Genomic DNA, 24938 nt, shown 5'->3' with positions numbered 1-24938 from the left:
ATTTGTATTCCTTCCGCCCTGCACCCCCGAGTTGTGAGTTGTACCTGGGTGTGCTCAGCTGCTCAGCAGCTCAGGATTTCCTGTAGCGCTCAGCCAGGAAGAACCAGTCTTCCAGCAATAAGGGTTCAAGGTTATGACCTGTACCTTCGAGGGGGTCAGTGCCTAAGAACATGTGTGGGACTGAGCTCAACCCAATTTTGAAATTGAGTTGTGCATTTTTCTACAATTCTTTGAGTTAATAAGCAGCTCTTTTAAAATATGGATATACCCTTCCAATTTTGAATATACCAGACATTTATTCCTTAGTAAGAGTAATTTGCCTCATGTTATCTCATTTCTCTCGTATTAAATTAAGATCACTTTCAATGAAAGGCTGAAGCTTTTGAAATGGCGATGAGGAGGAATGGGAGGGACACAGAGCAGAGGGACAGTGGGGCGGGGAAGAGAGTGGCTCTTTTTTGGGAAAAGCTGTACCTGTTGAGCGCTCACGTGCCTGGGGCCTTGATGGGGGCTGCTTCATGAGCCTGGGAACCTGAGCCTTACCCTGGTTTACTTGAGCCAGAAGAGAAGCTTGGAAGCTTCAGTTAACTGAGCCAAACAAACACCAAGAAAGGTACACTAAAAGAGAACAAACAAAAATTAGAGGTAAAGTAGGTTAGAATTCTAGCATATCGGCACAGAAGGAGAACTTTGGGGTCACCTAAGTTCATCCTCCCTCTCTCCTTGTTCGAGGTGCAAGACACAGGGAACCATGTGTCCTGGCCTTGATCCCACAGCCAGTGGGTGCCTCAGCCAGGCCTGGAATTCTGGTCTCTTGAGTGACAGGGTGGCTCTTTGTCCCCCGGAGGAACAGCTTGTCCCTGTGCACCTGAGTGCATTGTGTTTTGGGGTCAAGTAGATAAAGGTTCAAGCTCCAAGACTGTTCAGTAGACTTGCTGCAGTGGATATGGAGGCAGGAGAAACCTGCTTAAAGCAGGTGATTTATGTAAAGGTATTGACTTTTTTAAACTTTCTAATGAACCACTGCATTTGTCATTATGCAATAATTCAGGAACTAACTCTAGATTCTTCTTCTTCTTTTTCTAATATATTAGAAGCGTGGGAGTAGAGGTCCATGGCACAGCAGAGGAAAGAATAACTATTCATAGGATTTAGGTATGGAGTTATTGCAGGAAAGGATGAAATATCCAATAAATAATGTGGAAACAATGTAACTATTTGGGGAAAAGTAAAATTAGAGTCTTATGCCATATACCAAAATACAATTTAGGTTGATTAAAAAATAAAAATGTAAATAAAGAACAAAGAAAAGTTAAAAATCTAAAAAAATTAAAATGTGTCTGTACGTCTCTTGGGAAAATCATACTAAACATAGTACTAAAAATCAGAAAACTGTTTTTCTGTTTGACCAGTTGAATATTAAACCCTTGAAATAAAAACAACAATACAAAAACCCTACACAAACCTAAATCTTCTCATTAAAGGATAAGTCTTAGATGTTTTAAGAAATATTAAAATACAGACTAAGATACTCCATGAATTCTGTTCAGACTTTGACTGTTCTTGGCCAGGTGGCAGGGAGGAAAGGAGAGAGAGCGGTCCGTGATGGGCAGGTAGAGTGTTGAAAGGTGGAACCAGATCTCGCCTGGCCTGGGGTTGCTGCCTCTCCTGACAGTGCCATCTTATCATAAGGGGAGTGGAGAGCAGAGGGGGAAAGAACTTGGTGAAGATCTGGCTGGGCTTTGCCCATCTGTGACCCTGGCAGGTCCCGCCAGTTACTCAAGCTCTGTGAGCACCAGCTAGAGTGCCAAGCTGAGTGTGCTTTGTGAACAGCAAGGCAGTTCATCCTGGGTGGTGCACCTCGGAGGATTTCTAGGTAGGGTTCTTTCTTGTGAGTATGTATCTCTCCAAATCCTTTTGCTGTTGTTGTTTTGTTTTGCTTTCCCCAGATTCTGTGGGAGGACAGTAAAGTTAATAAGTAATGTTTTGTAGACTGCTCTTATAGGAAAGCTTTCCTGTACGTTCTCATTAGAAAGGGAAAGCAAGCAGTGGTATAATGTTTCTACAAGGACAAAGGACTTGGGGCAATTTCTTCAAAATGCGGCTGGAGACAGAAATAGGAAGTAGTAGAATTGCTAGGTCAGAGGTTGGGTGCATTTGGAATTTTAATAGATATTGCTAAACTGGCTTCCACCAAGATGATACCCTCCTGTTGTCCCTCATAATGTCAGAGGTTGTATTCCTCACCACACTTTGACCAACACACTCTGGCAACCTTTTTTTTTTTTTTTTTGGGAGATGGAGTCTCGCTCTGTTGCCCAGGCTAGAGTGCCATGGCGTCAGCCTAGCTCACAGCAACCTCAAACTCCTGGGCTCAAGAGATCCTCCTGCCTCAGCCTCCCGAGTAGCTGGGACTACAGGTGTCCACCACCATGCCCTGCCATTTTTTTCTATTTTTAGTAGAGACAGGATCTCACTCTTGCTCAGGCTGGTCTTAAACTCCTGACCTCAAGCAATCCTCCCACCTTGGCCTCCCAGAGTGCTAGGATTACAGGCGTGAGCCCGGCTTCTGGCAACCATTTTGATCTGTCAGTCTGATAGGGCATCTTGGTGAAATCGTAATTTACATTCTGTGATAGTAACTGCGGTTGAATATCATTCCACCTGTTATAAGAGTTGCTGGAATTTCCTTTTCTGGGAACCAGAGAGCATTTTAGAGCTGGAACAGACCTTAGAGATGAAGTCCAACCGTTCAGCCTACAGATGTGGAACCTGCTTGGCCATGGTTGCCTGGGCAGTCCAGGACTGACGCGGAACCAACCCCCAGGCCTCCTGTTTATCGTAGACGCTCTGGGTGAGTGTGAGACTGAACCCATCAGGGCCTCCGGGGCAATCTGGGGTTTGACTTTAGAACAAGAAAGTCTGGAAATTGCAGGGCAGTGCCACAATGCTTTGGCTGTAAGGCCAAGTGCCTGTATCTTCCCCGAACTTCAGGTACTTCCTCTGTAAAATGGAATTAATGTTAGCTTTTTTGCCAAGGTTGAGAGGATTAGGGTTAATGTATGTAAAGTAGCTGACACAAACAGGCTCCCATCTGTTATCTTCCTCATATTTGTGCATTTTGTTTTCTGACTTTGTCACTCACATGAAAGCTCCGAGGGAGACTTGAACTAAAGTTCTTAAAAATAAAATAAAGCACTGCAGAGTTTTGGGAAGGGCGTCTCTGCAGAGCTTCCGTGCAGGCAGGGGAGGGTGAGCAGGGTGCGTCTCTGGGGGCCAGTGCACAGCAAGCCTCCTGCACTAGTTCTGGCTTCACCCACCCCCACCCCAACTCCCCCATCGTCCCCACGCCCTCCCCCCTTAACTCTCAGTGTCTTAGTTAGCCTTCTGAGATATTTTGCGCATAAAAAGACATCACACCCATACTGCTTCCCCAGGATCTGGGAAGAAAGTGTACTCACTTTGTTATATCTGGTTTTTTATAGAGTTTTTCTTCTAGCAGGTTCCCCTTTTCAGATTTTTCAGGAGATAAGGACAGGCTCCAGACTGCCAAAGGAAAGGCAGCATTTGTGTGCTGGCCAGGTTGGGTCCTGAGACCCGCTCTCAAAGCAGGAAAGAGGAACGGGAAGGGAGAAGGGAGGGGGATTGTTGGAAAGAAGTATCATTTCCAGCGCAAAGCCCAGGTAGTCTTAGGGTTGCCAAGAGTCAAGGTTGTTGTTTTTGTGTATGGGGGGAGGTATTATTTCACTGTTGTTATTCATGACTGTCATCCCTGTACTTAACCCAAAAGAGTAAGATGAAATGCAGAGCTGGGTCCTTCTCTTTTCAGAGGCCTCTGTGAGCTGGGAGCAGTCATTTGCATTGGCTCCCCAAGTGGAGGGGCTGGAGAGGCAGCTTTGTGCTTCTTTCACCTCTGGGATCCATTTGCCCTGCCCTTGCCTGCCCAGTTACAGTACAGTGGCAATTCTAGCAGCTCTGAAAAATGAATGAAAAAATTACTCTTGGCGGGGTGCTGTGGCTCATGCCTGTAATCAATCCTAGCACTCTGTGAGGCTGAGGCTGGAGGATTGCTTGAGCTCAGGAGTTCGAGACCAGCCTGAACAAGAGCGAGACCCCATCTCTACTACAAATAGAGAAAATTAGCTGGTCATGGTGGCGTGCACTTGTAGTCCCAGCTACTCGGGAGGCTGAGGCAGGAGGATCCCTTGAGTCCAGGAATTTGAGGCTACAGTGAGTTATGATGATGCCACTGTACTCTAGCTGGGGTGACAGAGCGAGACTCTGTCTCAAAAAAAAAAAAAAGAAAGAGAGAAAGAAAAAATTACTCTCTCTTTATGGACCTCTCTATTCTCTTAATTCTAGTGTTTCTCCAAGTGGGGCTCTTGAATGTCTGCACAGTCCCCTGGATGCCTGAAGAAAGTGCAGACTCTTGGCCTCCCCTCCACTCCAGGCCTTCTAAATCAGAGTCTGGGGATGGAATCCAGAAATGGGGGTGGGAGTGTTTGGGTTTTTTTAAGAGTCAGGGCCTTGCTCTGTCGCCCAGGCTAGAGTACAGTGGCATCATCATAACTCACTGCAACCTCAAACTCCTGGGCTCAAGCAATCCTCCTGCCTCAGCCTGCTGAGTTGCTGGGACTACAGGCCGCTATGCCTGGCCAGAAATGCGCATTTTCAATAAGCAGTCCTAGGAGTACATTGAAGTTTGGAATCACTGTTAAGCCATACTGTCTGTATTTCTTTCGCTTCCCTCTCCTACTTCCCCTCATCTCCTCTTCTCTTCCCTTATTCCTTCTGACTCCGGCTCACTGTTTGTTCCCTCCTTCGTTCTTTGCTAAGGGTGCAGAGCACTATGTTGGACTGTTCTTTTAACATAGTAAGTTGAAGTCCTCTGGAAACTCAGCTAGCAGTGGGGGAAAAGGTGTGTATTTTTATTGCCTTGCTTATTGCCATAACAGCCAGATGAAAAGCTGTCCTGTCCCAGCACCCCCTTTGGGAAGTGCATCATTCCATAAAGGCATCACGTTTGCAGCTGCTCCTCCCGAGTTGGAGGTGGACCTGGGGGTTGGAAATGCCCTTCTCTAGAGAAACATTGCTGCTGTGATGTCCCAGGGAAGTTGGCCACCACCAACCCCAGGGTAGACACCAGCCTGGGAACCCTTGCTGAGGGAACAGGGTGGTGAGGACATTGGGTAGGATGAGGCTGGTGGGACAGGAAGTAGTGGGGGAGAAGGGAGTAGCAAAGGGACGTGTTTGCGTGGAGTTTGGGCAAGCGCCACCAGGGTCCTGAACCTCTGCTTTTGTCTTCACAGCCACTGAAGGAAGAGACCAAGATGAATGCAGAGGTGAGTTCTTTACTAAGACCAGTTTGAGGGGTGCTTTTCTTGCAGTGTCCCTCATTTTGCCTTTGCAGCAAGGGGCTGTTTTCCTTTCAGAAACATTAGAACAAGACTTGAAAACACTCCCCCTGCAACCGACCGATGTGCATGTAGCTCTAGGTGACACAGGGTGCATCAGGCCCCTCGGAGTTCTTGTCTGTGCCTGCCGAGCTTCACTCGCACGTATCCAGTACAGCTAATCCTGAAACAACACTCATGAACTAGGGGTGGCAGTGGGCCACGGGGGGTGCTGGGCCCGGATCCCTGCCTTGTGTTGTTCCGGGGACACAACTCTTTGCCAAGACCGTCTCCTTGGTGCTCTCAATTCCAGGCCTTCGATCCAAGGAGATGTCTAGTTCATCCCTTTATTTTTTGCTTTTCCTTTGCCCATCAGCCCCCTCCTATGTTCACTCCCTCCCAAGTGCAGCCCAGACCTTGGAGTTCGTCTCTGCAGCAGCTTCTGTGCTGATGCCCCGAACTCCTTCTCCCCTGTGCTGTCTGTCCACATGGCAAACCTGGAGGCTGCCCCACAGGAGCCCAGCTTTGTGCTGTTGCATCTGCACGTGTCTCTGACCCTCCTCTGGGTGTGCGGCGCGGCCTGCCAGGCTCGCTGGGTGGCTCCAGGCCGCTCGCTGTCTTGCCCAGCGCTACGGGCAGCCGGGTGCAGGCGTCCGCACTCTCCCGGAGCTCTGCGGTCTCGTGCATCAGGATCACTTTTTACTTCACAGAGAAGAATGCAGAAATTCCATCTGACATCATCTCCCTCAATTCCTGACTCTCCTTTTGTCTTGGTCCTCTTGTCACAGTGGGAGGGATGTTTTATCAGTGAGAGAATTCTGAGTTGTCAGTACTGGAAAACCCAACTGAATGTGACTTTTTTCCTCGAAGTCCAGATGAAGGCAGGCTCCAGGGCAGGTGGATCTGGTGGCTTGGTGACCTCACCAGGGACCCAGGAGCTTTTCCTCTGTCTGCTCTTCATGCAGCTGTGGCTTCATCCTAGGGGGAGTTCCCTGTGGTTGCAGGATGGCTGCCAGCAGCAGTTGGGGCCACACACTTTCTTGTTCCCTTTTAGTAGGAGAGAGGAGTGGCTTTCTATAGCTCTTGCAGAAGAGTGGGAACCTTTTTTTTTTTTTTTTTTTTTTCTGAAGCCCCTTCAAATGCCTGTTTAGGTCCTACTGGCCAGAATCAGGTCACTTGCCCATTTCTGGACCCATCCGTGTATCAGAGGAGCAGGATGTCGCCAATTGGCTTAGACTGGGGCCCACCCTGGAGCATCTTCCCCTCTACCCCGGCTGGGAATAGGATGAGGAAGGGACAGTGGATGTCAGCCAGGTGCATCCACATCTGGTGCAAGACACATTTCCGGTGAAGGTGTACCTGTCTCCATTGCAGACTCTCCTGCCTGCTCTGATCTCGGGCTGCCTCCTTAGTCATCTCCCTTGCCAGCTGCGTTGTTAACCCAGTTTCTACTAACTCTTTTGCATGGATATTTCACAATACTCTCTTCAGAACAAAACAATACCTCTCATCTTGTCAAGTGATGGTTATCCTGTATTTCTCATCCCCTTCAAGGCAGGCTTCTTGAAAGAGGTATCTACAGTTAATTTCTCCATTTTTTCTGTGTTGTTCTCAACCTGTTGCAGTCTGGCTTCCTCGCCTATACTATGCTATACTATATACTGTGTATATCCTATATATGCTATAGGAGTGCATGCCATATACACACACTGTATACTGTAGTGTATATATGCTCTCTATATATACTGTAGTATAGAATATATATATCATATAGTATAGTATAGGAGTACAGTATATACTGTATGGTAATATTATATACTATTTTCTGTACTATATACTATACCTCATTATACTGAAATTAGTCCTGTCAGGGTCAATGTTCTCTTTAAATTTTATAAGGATTTATTTTTGTAATAATGTAAATACATGTACATAGTACAAAACTCAAGCTATAAAATGGTAAACAGTCAAAAGTAAGTCTCCCAGGTTGGGTGAGGTGGTTCACACCTATAATCTTAGTACTTTGGAAGGCTGAGGCTGGAGGATCATTTGAGGCCAGGAGTTCAAGACCTGCCTGAGTAACATACGGAGACCCGTTTCTACAAAAAAAAATAGAAAAATTAGTTGGGTGTGGTGGTGCACACCTGTAGTCCCAGGCATACAAGAAGCTGAGAGAGGATTGCCTGAGCCTCGGAGTTCGGGGTTGCAGCGAGCTATGCTGACGCCACTGCACTCTAGCCTGGGGAACAGAGCAAGACCCTGTCTCAAAAAAAAAAAAAAAAAAAGAAGAGGAGGAAGAAGTCTCCCTTCTACATTATCTCAGGCAGCCCTCCCCAACCTGGCGCTGACTTTTGGTACCACTTTCTTGTGCCTCTGACTTCCTTATGGGAAGGCTCCTATGGCTTGCTCAAATTTTTAGGGTCTTTTAGGTTTTAAACAAAAGGAATTTTGCATTAATTAAATTTTTTTTTTTTTTTTTTTTAGAAATGGGGTTTCGCTATGTTGCCCAGGCTGGCTTCTACCTCCTGGGCTCAAGCCATCCTCCCACCCCCGCCTCCCGAGTGGCTGGGACTGTAGGGCCCACCACCACGCCCAGCTTGCATCAGTGTTAAGCTTGTATAACCTGGCCCAGTAACAGTTCCATCAATCCGCAATTATCTCCTCTGTCCTCTGATTTCAACCTTTCTTTTATGATGGCTTTTTCCTCTTAACCTTTTAGAAACATTCCTAGACTTGGGTCTTCCTCTCTGTTCTTTAGACATCTATCATTCAGTGTCTGTGACCACCTTTCCCTTCCCAGTCCCACTGCATCCATGACCTTTGTTCTCACTGCTGCCCTGCTCAGGGGAAGGTTCCCATGAGCTCCACATGACCCAGTTTGGTGGAAACTTTTTCCTTGAAGCATTTGACGCTATTGACCACTCTCCTCTTGAAGTGTCCCCTTGACGTCCTGGGGTTTCTACCTGTTTCTCAGGTCCCTTCTTCTCAGACTCTTTCTTAGGCTCCTCTTGTCCCTACTCCTTAAGACTCTGTGTTTCCCGGGGCACTTCTTACCCTCCCGCTGCCCGGAGGTGCTCATTGGTCGGTGTCTGTTCAGGGAAGTCGCAGAGGATCTGTTCAGAGACTGTTGCATAATCTCGTAATGCAACCCATAGCTGGGTGGGTCAGTGGAAATGTAGACGAAGGAAGTCATATGACAGAAATTTTCAAGGAAAACCTGGCTGTGACACGGAGCCTGGCCGGAGGGGAAGGTGTAGCCACATCAGCCACAAATCAGGCCTTGATCTCAAGGGGTGGTTGTTGAATGCAGGAATGACACCCAGGATTCCTGGAGCCACTGGCCTTTGCCCAAGTTCAGAGGACAGCCGGTCAGTGAGGTGGATGATTGGACTTAGCACGGAACGTGACGACCCAGGGCGGGATGAGACAGCCAGGCAGGAGCGCCCAGTCTGTACTTCTTCTTGGGACCACAGCTTGGAGGAAAGGGTGACCCACAGCTCAGGATCCGGAGTCTTTGGCATAGAGGTGGTCATGGGACCCTGGAGAGGGAGGGACCCCCACCTGGGCTATGGGGAGAGAAGAACGAGAGATGAGCTTTAGGAATCTGCACATCTAGGGTGCAGGATGAAGAAGGAAAGAGGCAAAGTGTTAAAAGAGAACCTCAGCGTGAGGCGAGAGAAGAAAGGAATGAGTTTAAAGAAGGTCCAGTTCGGTGTCTCATACGTCTGACGTCTGGGAGAACGTGGCAGTGACAAGGTCTTGGACGACCTGTGGTGAAGCAGGGAGGCACGAGATTGCAAACCGATCCCAGTGGGGCCGGGGGCTCCGAGGAGGCCGTGATTGAGGTACAGAGGTGTGAGGAGCCAGTGGACAGGCACGGTCAGGGGCAGCAGAGGATGCTGAGCACGGTAGAAGGAGCACCAGGAAGGGAGACGGGAGTGAGCCAAAGGCACTACACGCTGTGGAGTTCCCACCTTCTCTGAGCACCCCTCCGACATTTACGTCTGTTTTCAGTGGTGGTTTATATCTTGGATAACTAGTACATTCACATGATTCAAAATCTTAAAGGAAGAAAAAAAGAAAGCAGGATTTACTGTGAGAAGTCCTCTTCCCTCCTACCCTCTGGTTCTCACGCTCCCAGCCAGAGATCGCTGGTTTCTGGGCTATCCTTCCCGAGAGATTCTAAACACGTACAACAAATACTTTTTCCTTCAGCCGCCCCCCTCCTTTTTTTTTTTTTTTTTTTTCCTAACACAAACTGTAACACACAACTCACTGATTCTGCACTTTGCTTTTCTCACCGACAATGTATCTTGGAAAGCAATCCGTTTCAATACATAATGGACTCCCTTTTTCTTTTTTATAGCTTTATAATACTCTATTTCATGGGTCTGTCATAACTAACATACTAGCCTATTATTAATGACAAATAGATTGTTTCGATCCCTTGCTTGTTACAAGTGAGGCTGTGATAAGCCTAAGTCACCTCACTTGTGTAGCGCTATAGGCTGCAGTCTTACAGATGGATTTACCAGGGCACAGGGTATTTACATTTAAGTTGTGATAAATATTTCTGATGCTCTCCATAAATTAGGTTTTTCTCTCCCTCCTGCAACATACGAATATGGCTGTTCCTATGCCAACTTTTTGATCCTTGCCAACAATGATGAACAGTACAGCTCTCCTCCCCTCCTTGAGTGTGGTCCAGACTTGCCCTCACGCCTCACACCTCAAAGTTCTTCTACTGTGATTTTACATTTTCTTCTACCCTCTTCATCTCAAAAAACTTACTTTTCTAAGTTGGCAGAGTGTGGTCTCTTAATCCTAACTTTCTGCGAACTCTATTTTCAGGAGTTTCAGCTGCCCACGCCAGCTTCTCTGAGTCCGGGGGGTGGGGGAGCAGGCTCACTCTGTGACTGTGGTTTGTCCTGGATGAGCTTTTGAGTCACTTGGCTCTGCCTTGTGTGTGTCCCTTTTCTGCTGTCTCAGAACTGCTACTGTCCCTTTGTTCCTTTTTTTTTTTTTTTTTTTTTTGAGACAGAGTCTCACTCTGTTGCCCAGGCTAGAGTGCTGTGGCGTCAGCCTAGCTCACAGCAACCTCAAACTCCTGGGCTCAAGTGATCCTCCTGCCTCAGCCTCCCGAGTAGCTGGGACTGCAGGCATGTGCCACCATGCCCGGCTCATTTTTTCTATATATATTTTTAGTTGTCTATATAATTTCTTTCTATTCTTAGTAGAGACAGGATCTCACTCTTGCTCAGGCTGCTCTCGAACTCCCTAGCTCAAACAATCCACCCGCCTCAGCCTTCCAGAGTGTTAGGATTACAGGCGTGAGCCACCGCGCCCGGCCCCTTTGTTCCTTAAATACCACCTCTACATAGCTGTACATAGTGATGTTTTATGAAAGGTTCAAGATAGCCAAGCACAGCAGAAAACTGAAGATGGAATTTTATCTATTTATTTATCTTAAGACAGAGTCTCACTCTGTCGCCCAGACTAGAGTGTCGTGGCGTCAGCCTAGCTCACAGCAACCTCCAACTCCTGGGCTCAAGCAATCCTCCTGCCTCCATTTCCCAAGTTGCTGGGACTATAGGTGTGCACCACCACGCCCGGCTAATTTTTTCTATTTTTAGTAGAGATGGAGTTTCATTTTTGCTCAGGCTGGTCCTGTACTCCTGACCTCTAGTGATCCTCCCACCTCGGCCTCCCAGAGTGCTATGATTACAGGTGTGAGCCACCGCGCCTGGCCTAAAGATAGAATTTTAGACATCCTGGCTTCTAGAAGTCCCTTGCCCCCTCCTCCTCTGGGCATTTCTTAACAGCTTCTCTCTTTGCAGACTTCAGTCTCCTTGTAATGTGCACGGACTTTTCTTCCCTGCTGTCTTTCTTCCCCTTTTCTCTGCCCCTTGCTGCTTCTTACCCCTAAAATTTTAGCTGCCACTACAGAGCAGTCCAGCCATCTCTGATTTGCAGTTTCCTTTCAGAACATACCTTAAAGAGGCTCACATAAAAAGGCCTAACAAGTAATTTTTCTCCAAAATAAAGGTCCTTCCCCAAAAGGAGCTCAACTGTTAAGATGCTGGTGTTTCTCCCATGTCTTGTCCCTGTGTGTCAGTTTTGCATGGGAACCGTATTTAAACCAAACCCTAAAGCAGTTCATAATTCAGTCCGACATACTGTGCAAGCCAGATTTTGTATAGAGATTTGTGTACATCATTAACTAATGAAATGGAAAAGCATTTTGGCATATCTAGATAATGGAATTATTTCTTTACCTTGAAGTTTTTTTGAAGCTAGTAAAAGCTAATCCTGGTTGTTATCTGGAATGTAATAATTCAGTAGTTAGTCTAAGGAATGCCATAGTTAACCTAAAATTGCTGGTCTCCTTTTCTTGGTTAAAAGGGAACCAAATGTTTGATCAAAGATATGTGTTTTGGCTATACTGATTTCTCCAGAGGCTAATCTTACTGCTTTTTGGTAATGACACTGTCAAAAAACTAAAAATAAAAAACTAGACTTGTACCCCGAAAGGGGCTGACTGGGTGACGTTGCCTGTGGTCAGCTGGGCATCATGGCCACTCCTGCCCATGCTCTTCCCTGCCTCCCAGCAGAGAAGCCTGGAACTACGTTTCCGAGAGACCCCTTTTGTATTAAGTCTGCCAGGTAGAAGCAGTCCCGGGAGACTTGGAAGGCTGAAGAAAGAGACTTACTCACAGGGGACAGTTCCAGTCAGAGGTGTGAGCCAAGGCCAGGGTGTGGGTTAGCGGCAGCAGCAGTCGGGCTCCGTGAGTCACTCTCCCCAGCCGCAGGCTGAGAGAGGCTGCAGACACTTTCAGACACCGTGGCTGCCAGGCAAGCTCTGGAGAGTCTCTCGCTTCAGGGCTGCAGGGAGGGCCAGTGATGGCTTCTCTGGCCTTAGCTCCCCAGTGGTTGCAGTGGTCACCTAAGCCTCTAATTCCCTGCATTAAAACTCTTCATACTTAGAATACAATTAAAACTCTTCATACTTAGAATACATAGAATGGTTTCTCTTTTCCAGACTGAACCCTGACTAGTACCTTTGGGGTTTAGAACAAATGTCGAAGTCAACTGTGTAACAATAGTACAAGGTCAAGGAGAGAGGAAATAGAAGTATATTGTTGTCAGGTTCTTATATGCAAAGTGGTGTAATACTACTTTAAGGTAGACTGTGATAAGTAAAAAACATATATATAATATAAAAGCTTTAAAAAGGATGGGAACATGTACTATGCTAACACTGATCAGTGGAAATTGGGAACGGATTGTTAATATCAGACCAAGTAAATTACAGGGTAAAGACTATTATCAGGAATAAAAATGGTCATTTTAGAATGATACGGGGTTAATGAATCAAGAAGACATAACTGTCCTAAACATGCATGTACCTAATAACAGAGTTTCAAATACATGGGTCAAAACTGATAAAACTGCGGGGAGAAATACACAAATCTACAATTACATTCAGAGATTTTATTGCCCCTCCATAATTACTAGCAGAAGTAGACAGAAAATCCGTGAGGTTGTAGAGGCCCTGAGCAACACTATCTACTGGCTTGATCTAACAGACCCGTAGAACACTGCCCAACGATAGTAGAACACATGCTTTTTCCAAGTGTGCCCAGAGCATTTGCCAAGGTAGATGGTATTCTGGATCACAAAACATATCTCAATAAATTTACAAGGATTCAGATCATTTAAAAAATGCTCTCTGACCACAGTGGAATTAAATGAAAAATCAATAATAGAAAAACATCTGGAAAATCCCAAACATTGGAAGATATCCTGGACCGAGACTAGAGCAGTGGGCGCAGGGAGAGGGGCAGAATCGGGGAAGTGACAGCTGGGTATCAAAGGTGAAGGAGAGGGGCAGATCTGGGGTGACACTCACATTTTTATGCTCAGAGACATCCAAGAAGAACTGGGCTTAAGGGATGTATAGAGATAATTTCTATCAGTTTTGATTATAGTGAGTTGCTGTATAACTTCTAAAAGTCAATTTGAGTTTTCACCATAATACTATTCACGTACAGCCTCCAGCAGTGCACTTAACTAACATTTAAGCCACCGTAGTGGAATGGGAATGAAGCTGGTTGGAACTCAGAAGGCCATAGTGAGGAGTTAAACCATGTGGGTCCCAAGCTGAGTAAGGTGACTGATCGCGGTTTGCCCATTTGCGCTGGTCTGCTGGCATCTCGCCAAGCAGCTGTGCTTGCGAATGACTCCCAGCAGTGTCAGATTCGCACGTCCACAGGGCAGAGGTAGCAGACCCTGGGCTGGTGTGGCTTGAAGAAGACTCCTCATCACTGGGGAGGTGGTGGGAGAAGTGGAGAGCCAGTGGGGGGAACCTTTTCTGTGGGTGCACAGGTTTTCAACACAGAGACATGGTGAAGCACTTTCAGGACTATCTTTTGGATGGAGCTGCCTTCTCCGAGCCCTCGTTTCAGGGAACGTCTTGGCCCACCCTCAGTGCTGCGACTTCTTGCGTGTTCTGGGCTGGCTTCTTTTCTTGCTCGCGTTCGGGGCCCTGCGTGGTCCTTTGTTTTGCTGTTCTCCACTAGATGCCTGGAATGTTTCAAACCCGGTCTTGGTCCCTTGTGTTTCAGCCTGAGAGGAAGTTTGGCGTGGTGGTGGTTGGAGTTGGCAGAGCTGGCTCCGTGCGGATGAGGGACTTGCAGAATCCGCACCCTTCCTCGGCGTTCCTGAACCTGATTGGCTTCGTGTCCAGGTGGCTTGCACTTGCTTTGTGCCTCGTGGTTTGTGGGAAGCCCAGTGAGACGGAGTAGGCTGCAGGGCGTGGAGATCCAGGCCTAGGGAAGGGAGGGGCAGCTCCCTGCCAGAGAGCTGCGCTCAGGGTCAGCCCTACAAGATCTCAGCTTTGGATGGGTCTGGGGCCTGGAGTGTGCTGGGCCTGCCGTTGGGATATGCAGCAGGCCAGCCTCAGGGTGCCTGCAAAGACAAAGGCTGGGAGAGTGAACACAGGTCTGACAGTTACCGTAGGGCACAGTGAGCACTTGGGGACTTTGGCCTGGTAGAAGGCTGTCGGTGTGCGCCAGTTAATCCTCGCATTAGCCGTAACAGCCGTCCACGAGGTGGCCTGGGGCTTTACATACACTGCGTCATTCTAGGCCCCGGTGTGCAGATAAGGAAGCCAAGGAAGGTGTGCAGATAAGGAAGCCAAGGAAGCCTAGCCACAGAAAGTTCAGGTGATTTGCCTGAGGTTCTACAGCTGGAAAGTCTAAGAAGTGAATGTGGATATATAAGTCTGATTCCAAAGCCCAAATGAATCTTGAAGGATTCATTTCTTTCCAGTCCAAACCAAACTTGTATCACCTTGTTCCCCACCCCACACTCAACTCTTCCCCTCAACCCTACACACGTACACAACACACACACACACCTGACTCACCAGAGTAACCTTGTGTAACATCACTTATCAGTGTTAATTATGAACGAGGTGCAGGCCCTGGACGGAGGCTGGAGACGTGGCCATGAGCAAGGTGGGCAAGTCTCTATTTCCTAGTGCCTCCAGGACCTCAGATAAATATTTACATAAGCATAAGTAACCATTGTCATGGTCCATGCAGAAGTTTTTTTCGTATTTTAATTCATGAGACCACCTTATTCCTGCCTGCCTCAAAACCCGGCCACTCCTTTAAGGATTCAAAGTGGGGTTTGGGGCACTTGGGGAGACCCAGAAGTGCTGGAATCTGCCCTTGGCCAATCTTCTCCTCCCATAAGATTCCAAGGGAGCTGCGCGCAGATGGGAGATCGAGGCTAATGTCAGCAGCACTGGAACCCCTCGGCAGCCTACCTGCAGCTGGGGTCCGGCACCACAGGTGGGCTCAAGGCTGAAGTGAGAGGACCTCTCCTTTTTCCTTAAGCCTCAGTCCTCTGCCGGTTGGCTGCCACGATCGGCACAGTGGGAACACCTACACTGCCCAGGTCACGTGGGAAGATGGCCACGTCGTACCGCTGCCATCATTACTCAGAGTTTCCCCCTCATAGACCCTTCTCCCCATGACCTACCTGCTAAGCTCTGCCACCCCAAGAACCCTTTTCTGAAGCCCCAAACTAGATTTGTTCCTTGCCTTCCCTGAGTCTCCACCCTCTACCTCCCAGCACATTCCTCACGTTGTTAGTCTTGGGTTGGTGGTGTGTGTGTGTGTGTGTGCGTGTGTGTGTGTCTTCCTCTCTCTTCCAGACTGAGCTCATTGGAAGGTGAGGATTTTAATTCATGTCCCATGATTTCTAGTGCCCAGCACGGTAGGCAAACAGTCAGTATTGGTCAAATTGAGCAGTGCAGGTTGGGTGGCCCCGTAGGGAGAAACCTAGCATAGTATCTTCTGGGAGCCAAACTTCCCTGAGTGCCTTCTGCCTGCTGCAGCTCGGTGCCAGGTTCCCTGGCTTCAACCCGGAGGTTGTTTTCCTCACTCTGCAATGGAAGATAGTCTGGAAGTGGGAGGTAGGAAATTAATTTCTTCATTTCCAAAAACTGATCACCAGAACATTGTTGGGAGGAGGAGAGAAGGATGGTGCTCATTTATTCTAAGCCAATATTCTGCCTACTTTTGAGTCCCATTTCTCTGTTTTTCTGAAATAGACGAGAGCTTGGGAGCATTGACGGAGTCCCCCAGATTTCTTTGGAAGATGCTCTTTCCAGCCAAGAGGTTGAGGTCGCCTATGTCTGCACTGAAAGCTCCAGCCACGAGGACTACATCAGGTGGGTTTTCTACGCAGGCAGTCCTTGCCTCGCACAGCAGTGCAGGGCCGCAGAGGTGACCGAGCAAGCTGAAACCCTCTAAGGAAGGGTGTCATGGTAGCCAGTGGGGGAAAGTACAGTTGTTCTTTGACCAATCTCAGCAATATCAAAAATGTTTAAAAACAACAAAACCGCTTATTGTTGGTTATAGTTTTTGCTATGAGAAAAGTGAGTTAGGAAATAGTGGTGGCACTGAGGATGGAAATGACACATTTTGTAGAGCAGGAAGAGAAATGAAGTGTCCCCCTTCTCCACCTTGTGAATGCAAAGCCTAGAGCTCTTTCAGTATTTGCCAGAACTGAACCCAGCAGGAGGAGCCCCCCTCGCGGGACCTGGCAACTAGCAGGCAACTGCCAGCTGCCTCCCTGACTCTCAGCTTCTAGGTTCTTAAACTAAACTACAGCTGCTATCGCAAGGCCGTCCCCCAGGGGTGAGGGGCTCCTCTGTATCAGTCTAGTCCTGGCATGGATAAAAACGCCTTGCCTTGGTCCCTTTAACCTTCTCTGGCACCAGAAGGTATTTCCTTAAATAAGTGATCATATAACTCCTATGGTTATAAATGTTTGCACCCCGCTCTCTGGAGAATAAAATCCAAACTCCTGAGCGCAGCATGGCAGGTCCTTCAGTCAGGCCCCCAGCTACTTTTACTGCCTTGTTTCCCTCAACTGCTCATAGGGCTACACGCACATTGAAATTTGCACACAGACAAAGCCCCGCAACATGCCCAAGCCCCCTGCACATGGTGCTCGAAGTGAAATACATCATCACATTGCAGCTGGAAAACACCTGCTTGTACTTCAAGACCCAATTCAAGTGTCCTTAGTGAAATCTTTTCAGGCTGCTTCAAGCAGAGCTAGCTGCCATGGGTTTTGTAGCCTTTGTTTATAGCTGTCATGTGGGAACAGGTAATTTATTTGCTAATGTGTCTTTATTTCTCCTCCAGAGTAACTGGTAAATAGTACTTAGTTGAAAAAATGAAAGAATGAATTCCCATTAATACTTAACTAGAAAGGCATTTTGTCACAGGGCAGTAGAAAATAATGTGCAGCAATTCTTCCTCCATGTCTCTTGGCCCTGCGTCTTCCCCCCGCCCCCCCGTGCAGGACACGGTCACCCGCAGACACTTGTGCATTCATGACATTCTGTTCTCTGTCATGCAGGACATTCTGGTGAAGCTTAATTGAAATGTTCTTTCCCTGTGTTTATCTCTTTTACCAAAGGCAGTTCCTTAATGCTGGCAAGCATGTCCTTGTGGAATACCCCATGACACTGTCTTCGGCAGCAGCTCGGGAACTCTGGGAGCTGGCTGAGCAGAAAGGTGAAGTGCACTTTATCTGTCTGGAACACAGGCACTCTTACTAAGAGTTTCTGCCTCCAGGATTTCTATGGTACCACCTTTAAGCCTTTAAAACTTAATTGCATTTCAGATATATTGCCCTGGCTATGCTGGTACTGTGGGCTCCCAAACCCCTCCTCACCCCCACACTCTAGGCACACATAGGGAGGTTTGTGGAGGGCAGAGGTATGAGTGGGGTATTTGTAAACTTTTAGTCAAGGCTTATGAGCTGCTTTTACTCTAATGAAAAAATACAAATTTTAGCTTCCACCTATGCTTGTGTCATTACATTATTTTTGGTTTTATTCATGTTACACTTACATTGCTAGGGGGAGAATATCTAAATCAGAGAAATTGATTATCTTATATGCATACTTTGTAGTTTTTGTTGTTTCTCAAGTGGAATGACTATTTATAAAATATTTAGTATATTCCAGGAACTTGGAAACTTTCCTAAGCATTTCATATGTTATTTTGATTAATTGTTCTATGAACCCTTGGAGGTAGGTATTTTCTCTAGCTCACTTATCGAAAACCATGGCTCAAAGAAGTATACTAATTTGTATCAGGGCACAAAACTCATAACATGACTGGAGGTGTAGATTTGAGTCAAATCCTATTGGGCTTTGAAGTTCATAATTGTTCCCCTAAGCCACACTGAGGTTTTAATGTTTTTATAGTAACTGGACAAGCCTGTCTATGGAGGGAACTAGAATTAACTAGAATGTTTAGGGATTAAAATTTTGTTAAATGAAGTTTAAGTCATAAACTGTATTATTTCAACATTTGCTACCGAAAGTCTTTATAAACAAACTATGGTGAACAATTATAATGAAAATCACCAAAGAAAGCATCTTTTGCTCGCCGCCAACATAAACTTTATTGGAATTCTTGATTGTCTTTAACACTGGACTGTGCTCCTAGAGGTCGTGGTTTATCTTTAACTTCTTGTTGCCCCAGCAGCTACACACTGCCTGGAACTTAGTGGGCCTTCAGTAATGTTTCTTTTAATGACCAGATGGATAAATAAATTCAGAAGTGAATGAAGGGATTGGGGAGCTTTGGGGCCATAGCCTTTTGTGTTATTTCTCATGGCACAGATGTTCATGGAGAAAGTACAAGATGCTGAAGTGTGTATATTTCTTGCTAATTTCAAAGGGAAGAAATTGTATTTTTATAATAAAGAGTTCGGCTATCAACATTCTAATCACATGATTGTTAATATGAGTCAGTCTGACATCACAAGTACCCATGAAGTATTCTTGCAAAATGTTTACCTTAATGTAATTGATTTAAACTGAACTTTCAGTTCATAGGAAATACAGAGATAGAGGAACAAATTAAATGACATCATAAAAATATTGAGCAAACTAGAACGTGGAATACCCAACAAGATAATAGGCTAAGTTTCTTCAAAAAGATAATTCCCTATATATGGTGACTTTATTCCAAAAAGTACAATATTGAAAGGGTTAGGAGGAGAATAACTTTACACTGAAGGAGCCAGACAAACGCTACTTCAGCCAAAAGATCAAGGTCCACAACACTATTAATAAGTAATGTTAGTTAACAGCACGTACCCTTGATGTGATGAAATAAGAATGGCCCTTCTGCAATCTTCCTCACCAAAACACATACGTAACCTCAGTCTAATCATGAGAAAAACATGAGACAAATCCCAGTTGAGACATTCTACAAAATACCTGACCAATACTCATCAGAACTATTAAGGTCATTAAAAACAAGGAAAATCTGAGAAACTTTCCAGCCTAAGAGGAGCTTAAGGAGACATGAGCAGTAAGTATAAATGTATCCCAGATGAGATTCTAACACAGAAAAGGTGCATTAGGTAAAAACTAAAGAAATCGTAATAAAATATGGACTTTAGTTACCTTTTTAATAAATGAGACAAAAATGGGAAACAAAACATCAAAGACCAGTGTCATATTGGAGCCTAAGTATTAGTCCCTTAAGCAAGCAGAATCTGGGTGAATATGTACATATCATGAATGGCTTTAAAAAAAAAAAAGTAAAAAGCCCTTAACAATGAAAATGGCTTTTGTTCTTTAGGAATGTATTCATTACTCATTCTAGAATGTTAAGTAGCTTTTACATGATAGTTATCATTTTGTGTGAGATATTGTGCTTGGTACTAGGGATACAAGAAAGTAGCCTTTCTCCTTGAGGAGCTTGGATTGCCAAATGTTCACATCTAGTAGTATTAACTTCCAAAGAAAGTCAACTAAATGAGTAACTGTAGTATTTACATGTAGCTCAGAAAGTAATAATCTTGTTCAATTTGTTGTACCTAAATGTTATGTCATTTTGGACAGCAAAAGTTATAGATAATTTGAGAACAAGGTCGGTAAGATTGCAGAATAAGAAGGCCCCCTTTTTCCCCCAAGGAGACACCAAGTTAGCAAAAATATATGAACCAAATTGCCTCTATGAGAACTCCAGGAACCAATTAAGAGGTTACAGCACCCCAGGTGAGCACAAAGCCAGGAAAAGCCATATCAAAGTGGGTAAGAAAGTTTGTTGCATTAGCCTGCCATAGCCTCTTCCTCCCCGCAGCACAATGTGGAGTGACTGGGAGAAAACTTCCAACTTCTGACTTCTTCATGTGGAAAAGAGAAAAGTGGAACATGCATTTGACATTCTGGCTTTTCAGGGAGCTGCCTGAAGGACTGGTCTCTATCTTGCCTGACTCAGGGTACTGAACAGAATAGCAATATACTTTGGGTGCCAGTTTGGGGCCTCTGAAAACAAAGATGAGTGCAGCGGTTTGTTATAACACCAAAGAGAATGCAAAACTGTAGACAGTGATGAGCAGAACCAAGAGATTATAGGCACTTGAGAAATGGGGGCAAATCTCTTTGACTGGGAAATTATACTCACAAGCTCAGAAAAGATGCATGCCCAGAAAAGACCTCCAGATTCTGCTGATTGGTGAAGTTCTTCCCCTTGTTAATGCAGTCCATCAAGCCTAGGAGAAAGAGCTGTCCGTTTTCAAATGTCCGAATCACAACAAATGATCACAAGGCATACAAAGAAACAGGGAAACGAGGCTCAATGAAAGGAACAAAATCTCCGGAAATGAGCCCTACCAAAAGAAGTGGAGATCTGTAGATTACCTGACAAAGAATTCAAAATAACTGTCTAAAAGATGCTCAGTCGGCTAAACAAAAAAAAAAAAGAAAGAAAGAAAGAAAGAAAGAACACAGACAACTAAGCAAAATCAGGAAAATGATGTGTGAACAAAATGAGAGTATCAACAGAGATGTAAGCTATTAAAATGAACCCAATAAATTCTGGACCTGAAAATACAATAACTGAATTGAAAAATTCAGTAGAGGAGTCCAGCAGCAGACTTGATCAAGCAGAAGAAAAGGTCAGCAAACTTAAAAACAGGTTATTCAAGATTGAGTCAGAAGAACCAAAAGAAAAACAAATTAAGGGAAGTGAAGACAGCCTAAGGTACTTACGAGACACCATCAAGAAGATCAATGTATGCATTTGGGAGTCCCAGAAGGAGGAGAGAGAAAAGAGAAGAGAGCCTTTTAAAGAAGTAATGGCTGAAAACTTCCCAAATTTGAGGAAGGAAATGGACATGCAAATTCAAGAAGCTCAAAAACTTCCAACTAGGGTAAGCCTAAAGAGACCCACACTAAGACCCATTATAATCACGCTGTCAAAAGTCACAAAGACAGAATCTTGAAAGCAGCAAAAGTGACTGGTTAAATAAAAGGGAGCCTCCTATAAGATAATCAGTGGATCAAGTCAGTGACAAGTTAGACAAAAAAATAAAGATGATTTTTTTAAAAAAAGATTATCAGTGGATTTCTCAGCAGAAACCATGCAGACCAGCAGGAAGTGGAATGATATATTCAAAGTGCTCAAAGAAAAAAATACCAACCAAAAATGCTATATGCAACAAAGTGGTCCTCGAAAAATGAAGGCAAAAATAAGACTTCCCCAGACAAAAGCCAAAGGAGTTCATCACCACTAGACCTGCCCCACAGGAAATGCTAAGAAAAATTCTTCAAGTTAAAACGAAAGGACACTAGACAGCAACACAAAAATATTTTGCTCCCTGGTAAAGGTAAATATACAGACAAATACAGACTTCTGCAGTATTGTAATGTTGATGTGTAAACCACTTTTAATCCTATAGAGTTTAATAGACAAAAGCATAAAAAATAACTATAGGTCTATGTCAGTGGATATACAATATAAAATATGTAATTTGTAACATCAGTACAAAATGAGGGCTTGGATATGTAAAGAAGTAGAATTTTTCTATGTGATTAAAGTTAAGTCATTATCAGTTTAAAATAGATTGTGTTAACTTTGAGATATTTTATGGACTTCCCATGGTAACCACAAAGAACATACTTATAAAAAGCCCTGACTTAAGCATTATTTAATTCAACCATGTAACAAAAACACTTGTACCTCCTTAATATTTTAAAATTTAAAAAATACTTATGGAGATATACAAAAAGAAATGATAAAGGAATCAAAGCCCCCTGTTACCACAAAAAATCAATAAAATATAAAGGCAGTAAGACAAAAAGAGGGACAAAATATATACAAGATATAGGCCGGGCGCGGTGGCTCACGCTTGTAATTCTAGCACTCTGGGAGGCCGAGGCGGATGGATCGCTCGAGGTCAGGAGTTCGAGACCAGCCTGAGCAAGAGCGAGACCCCGTCTCTACTAAAAAATAGAAAGAAATTATCTGGCCAACTAAAAATATATACAGAAAAAATTAGCTGGGCATGGTGGCGCATGCCTGTAGTCCCAGCTACTCGGGAGGCTGAGGCAGTAGGATCGCTTGAGCCCAGGAGTTTGAGGTTCCTGTGAGCTAGGCTGACACCATGGCATTCTAGCCTGGGTGACAGAGAAAGACTCTGTCTCAAAAAAAAAACCAAACAAACAAACAAACAAAAAAAAAACCAATAAGCCAGTCACACGCACACACAAAAACAAATATTGTATGATTCCACTTGTATGAGGTATCTAAAGTATTCAAATTCATAGAAAGAGAAAATAGAATGGGTTGCTAGGGGCTGGGGTTGGAGGAGATGGGGAGTTGTTCATTGGGTATAGAGTTTCAGATTTGAAAGATGAAAAAGTTCTAGACATCTGTTGCACAAAACTGTGAATTAACACTGCTGAACTGTACTCTTAAAAATTGTTAATATGGTAAATGTTTTTTTCAGACAGGGTCTTTCTCTGTTGTCCTGCTGGAGTGCAGTGGTGTGATCATAATTGACTGCAGCCTCCAACTCCTGGGCTCAGCAATCCTCCTACCCCAGCCTCCTGGGTAGCTAGGACTGTCTCCCTCTTTGCTGAGACAGAACAATATTGAAACTAGACCGATTAATATACCCTCAGTGGCTTCTTAGTGTTCACGTCAAAGGAAGACTCACATCTCTCCTGCTTGAAATCAAAAGCTAGAAATCATTAAGCTTAGTAAGAAAGGCATGTCAAAAGCTGAGATAGGTCAATAGCTAGATCTCTTGTACCAAATAGTTAGCCAAGTTGTAAATACAAAGGAAAAGCTCTTGGCCGGGCACGGTGGCTCACGCCTGTAATCCTAGCACTCTGGGAGGCCGAGGCAGGTGGATCATTTGAGCTCAAAAGTTTGAGACCAGCCTGAGCAAGAGTGAGACCCTGCCTCTACTAAAAATAGAAAGAAATTATATGGACAACTAAAAATATATACAGAAAAAATTAGCTGGGCATGGTGGTGCATGCCTGTAATCCCAGCTACTTGGGAGGCTGAGGCAGGAGGATCGCTTGAGCCCAGGAGTTTGAGGTTGCTGTGAGCTAGGCTGACACCACAGCACTCTAGCCTGGGCAACAGAGTTAGACTCTGTTTAAAAAAAAAAAAAAGTTCTTGAAGAAAATTAGAAGTGCTACTCCAGGGAACACACAAATGATAAGAAATGGAAACAGCTTTATTGCTAATGTGGAGAAAGTTTTAATGGTCTGGATAGAAGATCAAACTAGCCACAACATTCTCTTAAGCCAAAGCCTAATTCAGAGCAAAGGGAGCAAAGACTTGACTCTCTTCAATTCTGTGAAGGCTCAGAGAGGTGAGGAAGCTGCAGAAGAAAAATCTGAAGCTAGCAGAGATTGGTTCATGAGATTTAAGGAAAGAAACCGTCCCCATAACATAAAAGTACAAGGTGCAGCCACAAGTGCTAATGTAGAAGCTGCAGGAAGTGATCCAGGAGATCTAGCTAAGATCGTTGACGAAGCTTGCTACACTAAACAAGAGATTTTCAATATAGATGAAACAGCTTTCTGTTGGAAGAAGATGCCATCTAGAACTTTCATAGCTAGCAAGAAGTCAATGCCTGACTTGAAAGCTTCAAAGGACAGGCTGACAATCTTGTTAGGGACTATTGGAGCTGGAATTTTGAATTGAAGCCAGTGCTCATTTGACCATTCTGCAAATCCTAGGATCTTAGGAGTTTTGACAGTGCACCTGGTCACTCGTGAGCTCTAATGGAGATGTACAAGGAGATGAATGCTGTTTGCATGCCTGCTAACGTAGTATCCATTCTGCAACCCACGAATCTAAGGGTAATTTCAACTTTCCAAGTGTTACTGTTTAAGAAATACACTTTGTAAGGCTGTAGCTTCCATAAAGACTAATTTCTCTGATAGATATCAGCATTTTAACAGGAGTTTGAAAGAAGTTGATTCCAACCCTCATGAATGACTTTGAGAGGCTCAAGCCTTAAGTGGAGGAAAGTTGCTGCAGATGTGGTGGAAATAACAAGGGAACTAGAATGAAAAGCGGAGCCTGAAGATGTAAGGGAATTGCTGCAATCTCATGATCAAACTTGAATGAAGGAGGAACTGCTGCTTATGGATGATCAGAGAAAGTGGTTTCTTGAGGTGGAATCTACTCCTGGTAAAGATGCTGTAAACATTGTTGAAATGACAACAAAGGATGTAGAATATTCCATAAACTTAGTTGAGAAAGCAGTGGCAGGATTTAAGAGCATTGGGTTCTCTAATTTTGAGAGAAGTTCTATTGTACGTAAAGTCTATCAAACAGCATCATATGCTTCAGAGAAATCTTTAGTAAAAGGGAGTCAGTTGGTGCAGAAGACTTCAAGTATGTGTGTAAGCACATACAACCATCAAAATCTAGGAATTAACATTGGTACATTACTGCAGTCTAATCCTTAGGCCCCTTTCACATTTCGCCAGTTGTCCCAATAGCATTCTTTATAGCAAAATGATTGAGTTTAAAATCATGTAATGGTACCAAAAAAAATCATACAGTGTCTTTAGTTGACATGTTACTTTCAGTGTTCTTCACTCTGAACAGTTCATCAGTCTTTCTTGGCAGTTGTGACTATTACAGGTTTACTTTGGAAAATGTCCCTAAGTTGGAGCATATCTGA

The 24938-nt window shown here is 44.8% G+C and overlaps 1 protein-coding gene across 5 annotated transcripts in view; it reads left to right on the top strand.

Moving 5' to 3' along the window:
- Positions 1–24938, top strand: part of BLVRA (biliverdin reductase A) — a 40136-nt gene that overhangs the window by 5327 nt on the left and 9871 nt on the right. For 3 of the 5 annotated variants that reach the window (XM_069461288.1, XM_069461290.1, XM_069461289.1), the window contains 4 exons: positions 5310–5342; positions 14018–14139; positions 16015–16134; positions 17394–17491. In XM_069461288.1, coding sequence (XP_069317389.1) covers positions 5331–5342; positions 14018–14139; positions 16015–16134; positions 17394–17491 — 352 coding nt within the window. In that variant the 5' untranslated portion in view covers positions 5310–5330. Of the gene's footprint in view, positions 1–2620; positions 2855–4517; positions 4626–5309; positions 5343–14017; positions 14140–16014; positions 16135–17393; positions 17492–24938 lie in introns of those variants that run through there. The other 2 variants (XM_069461292.1, XM_069461291.1) reach the window with 2 other exon arrangements.

The sequence above is a fragment of the Eulemur rufifrons genome, chromosome 29, assembly GCF_041146395.1.
Source record: "Eulemur rufifrons isolate Redbay chromosome 29, OSU_ERuf_1, whole genome shotgun sequence".
Taxonomy (NCBI): Eukaryota; Metazoa; Chordata; class Mammalia; order Primates; family Lemuridae; genus Eulemur; species Eulemur rufifrons.
This window is presented reverse-complemented; position numbering and strand designations above follow the sequence as displayed.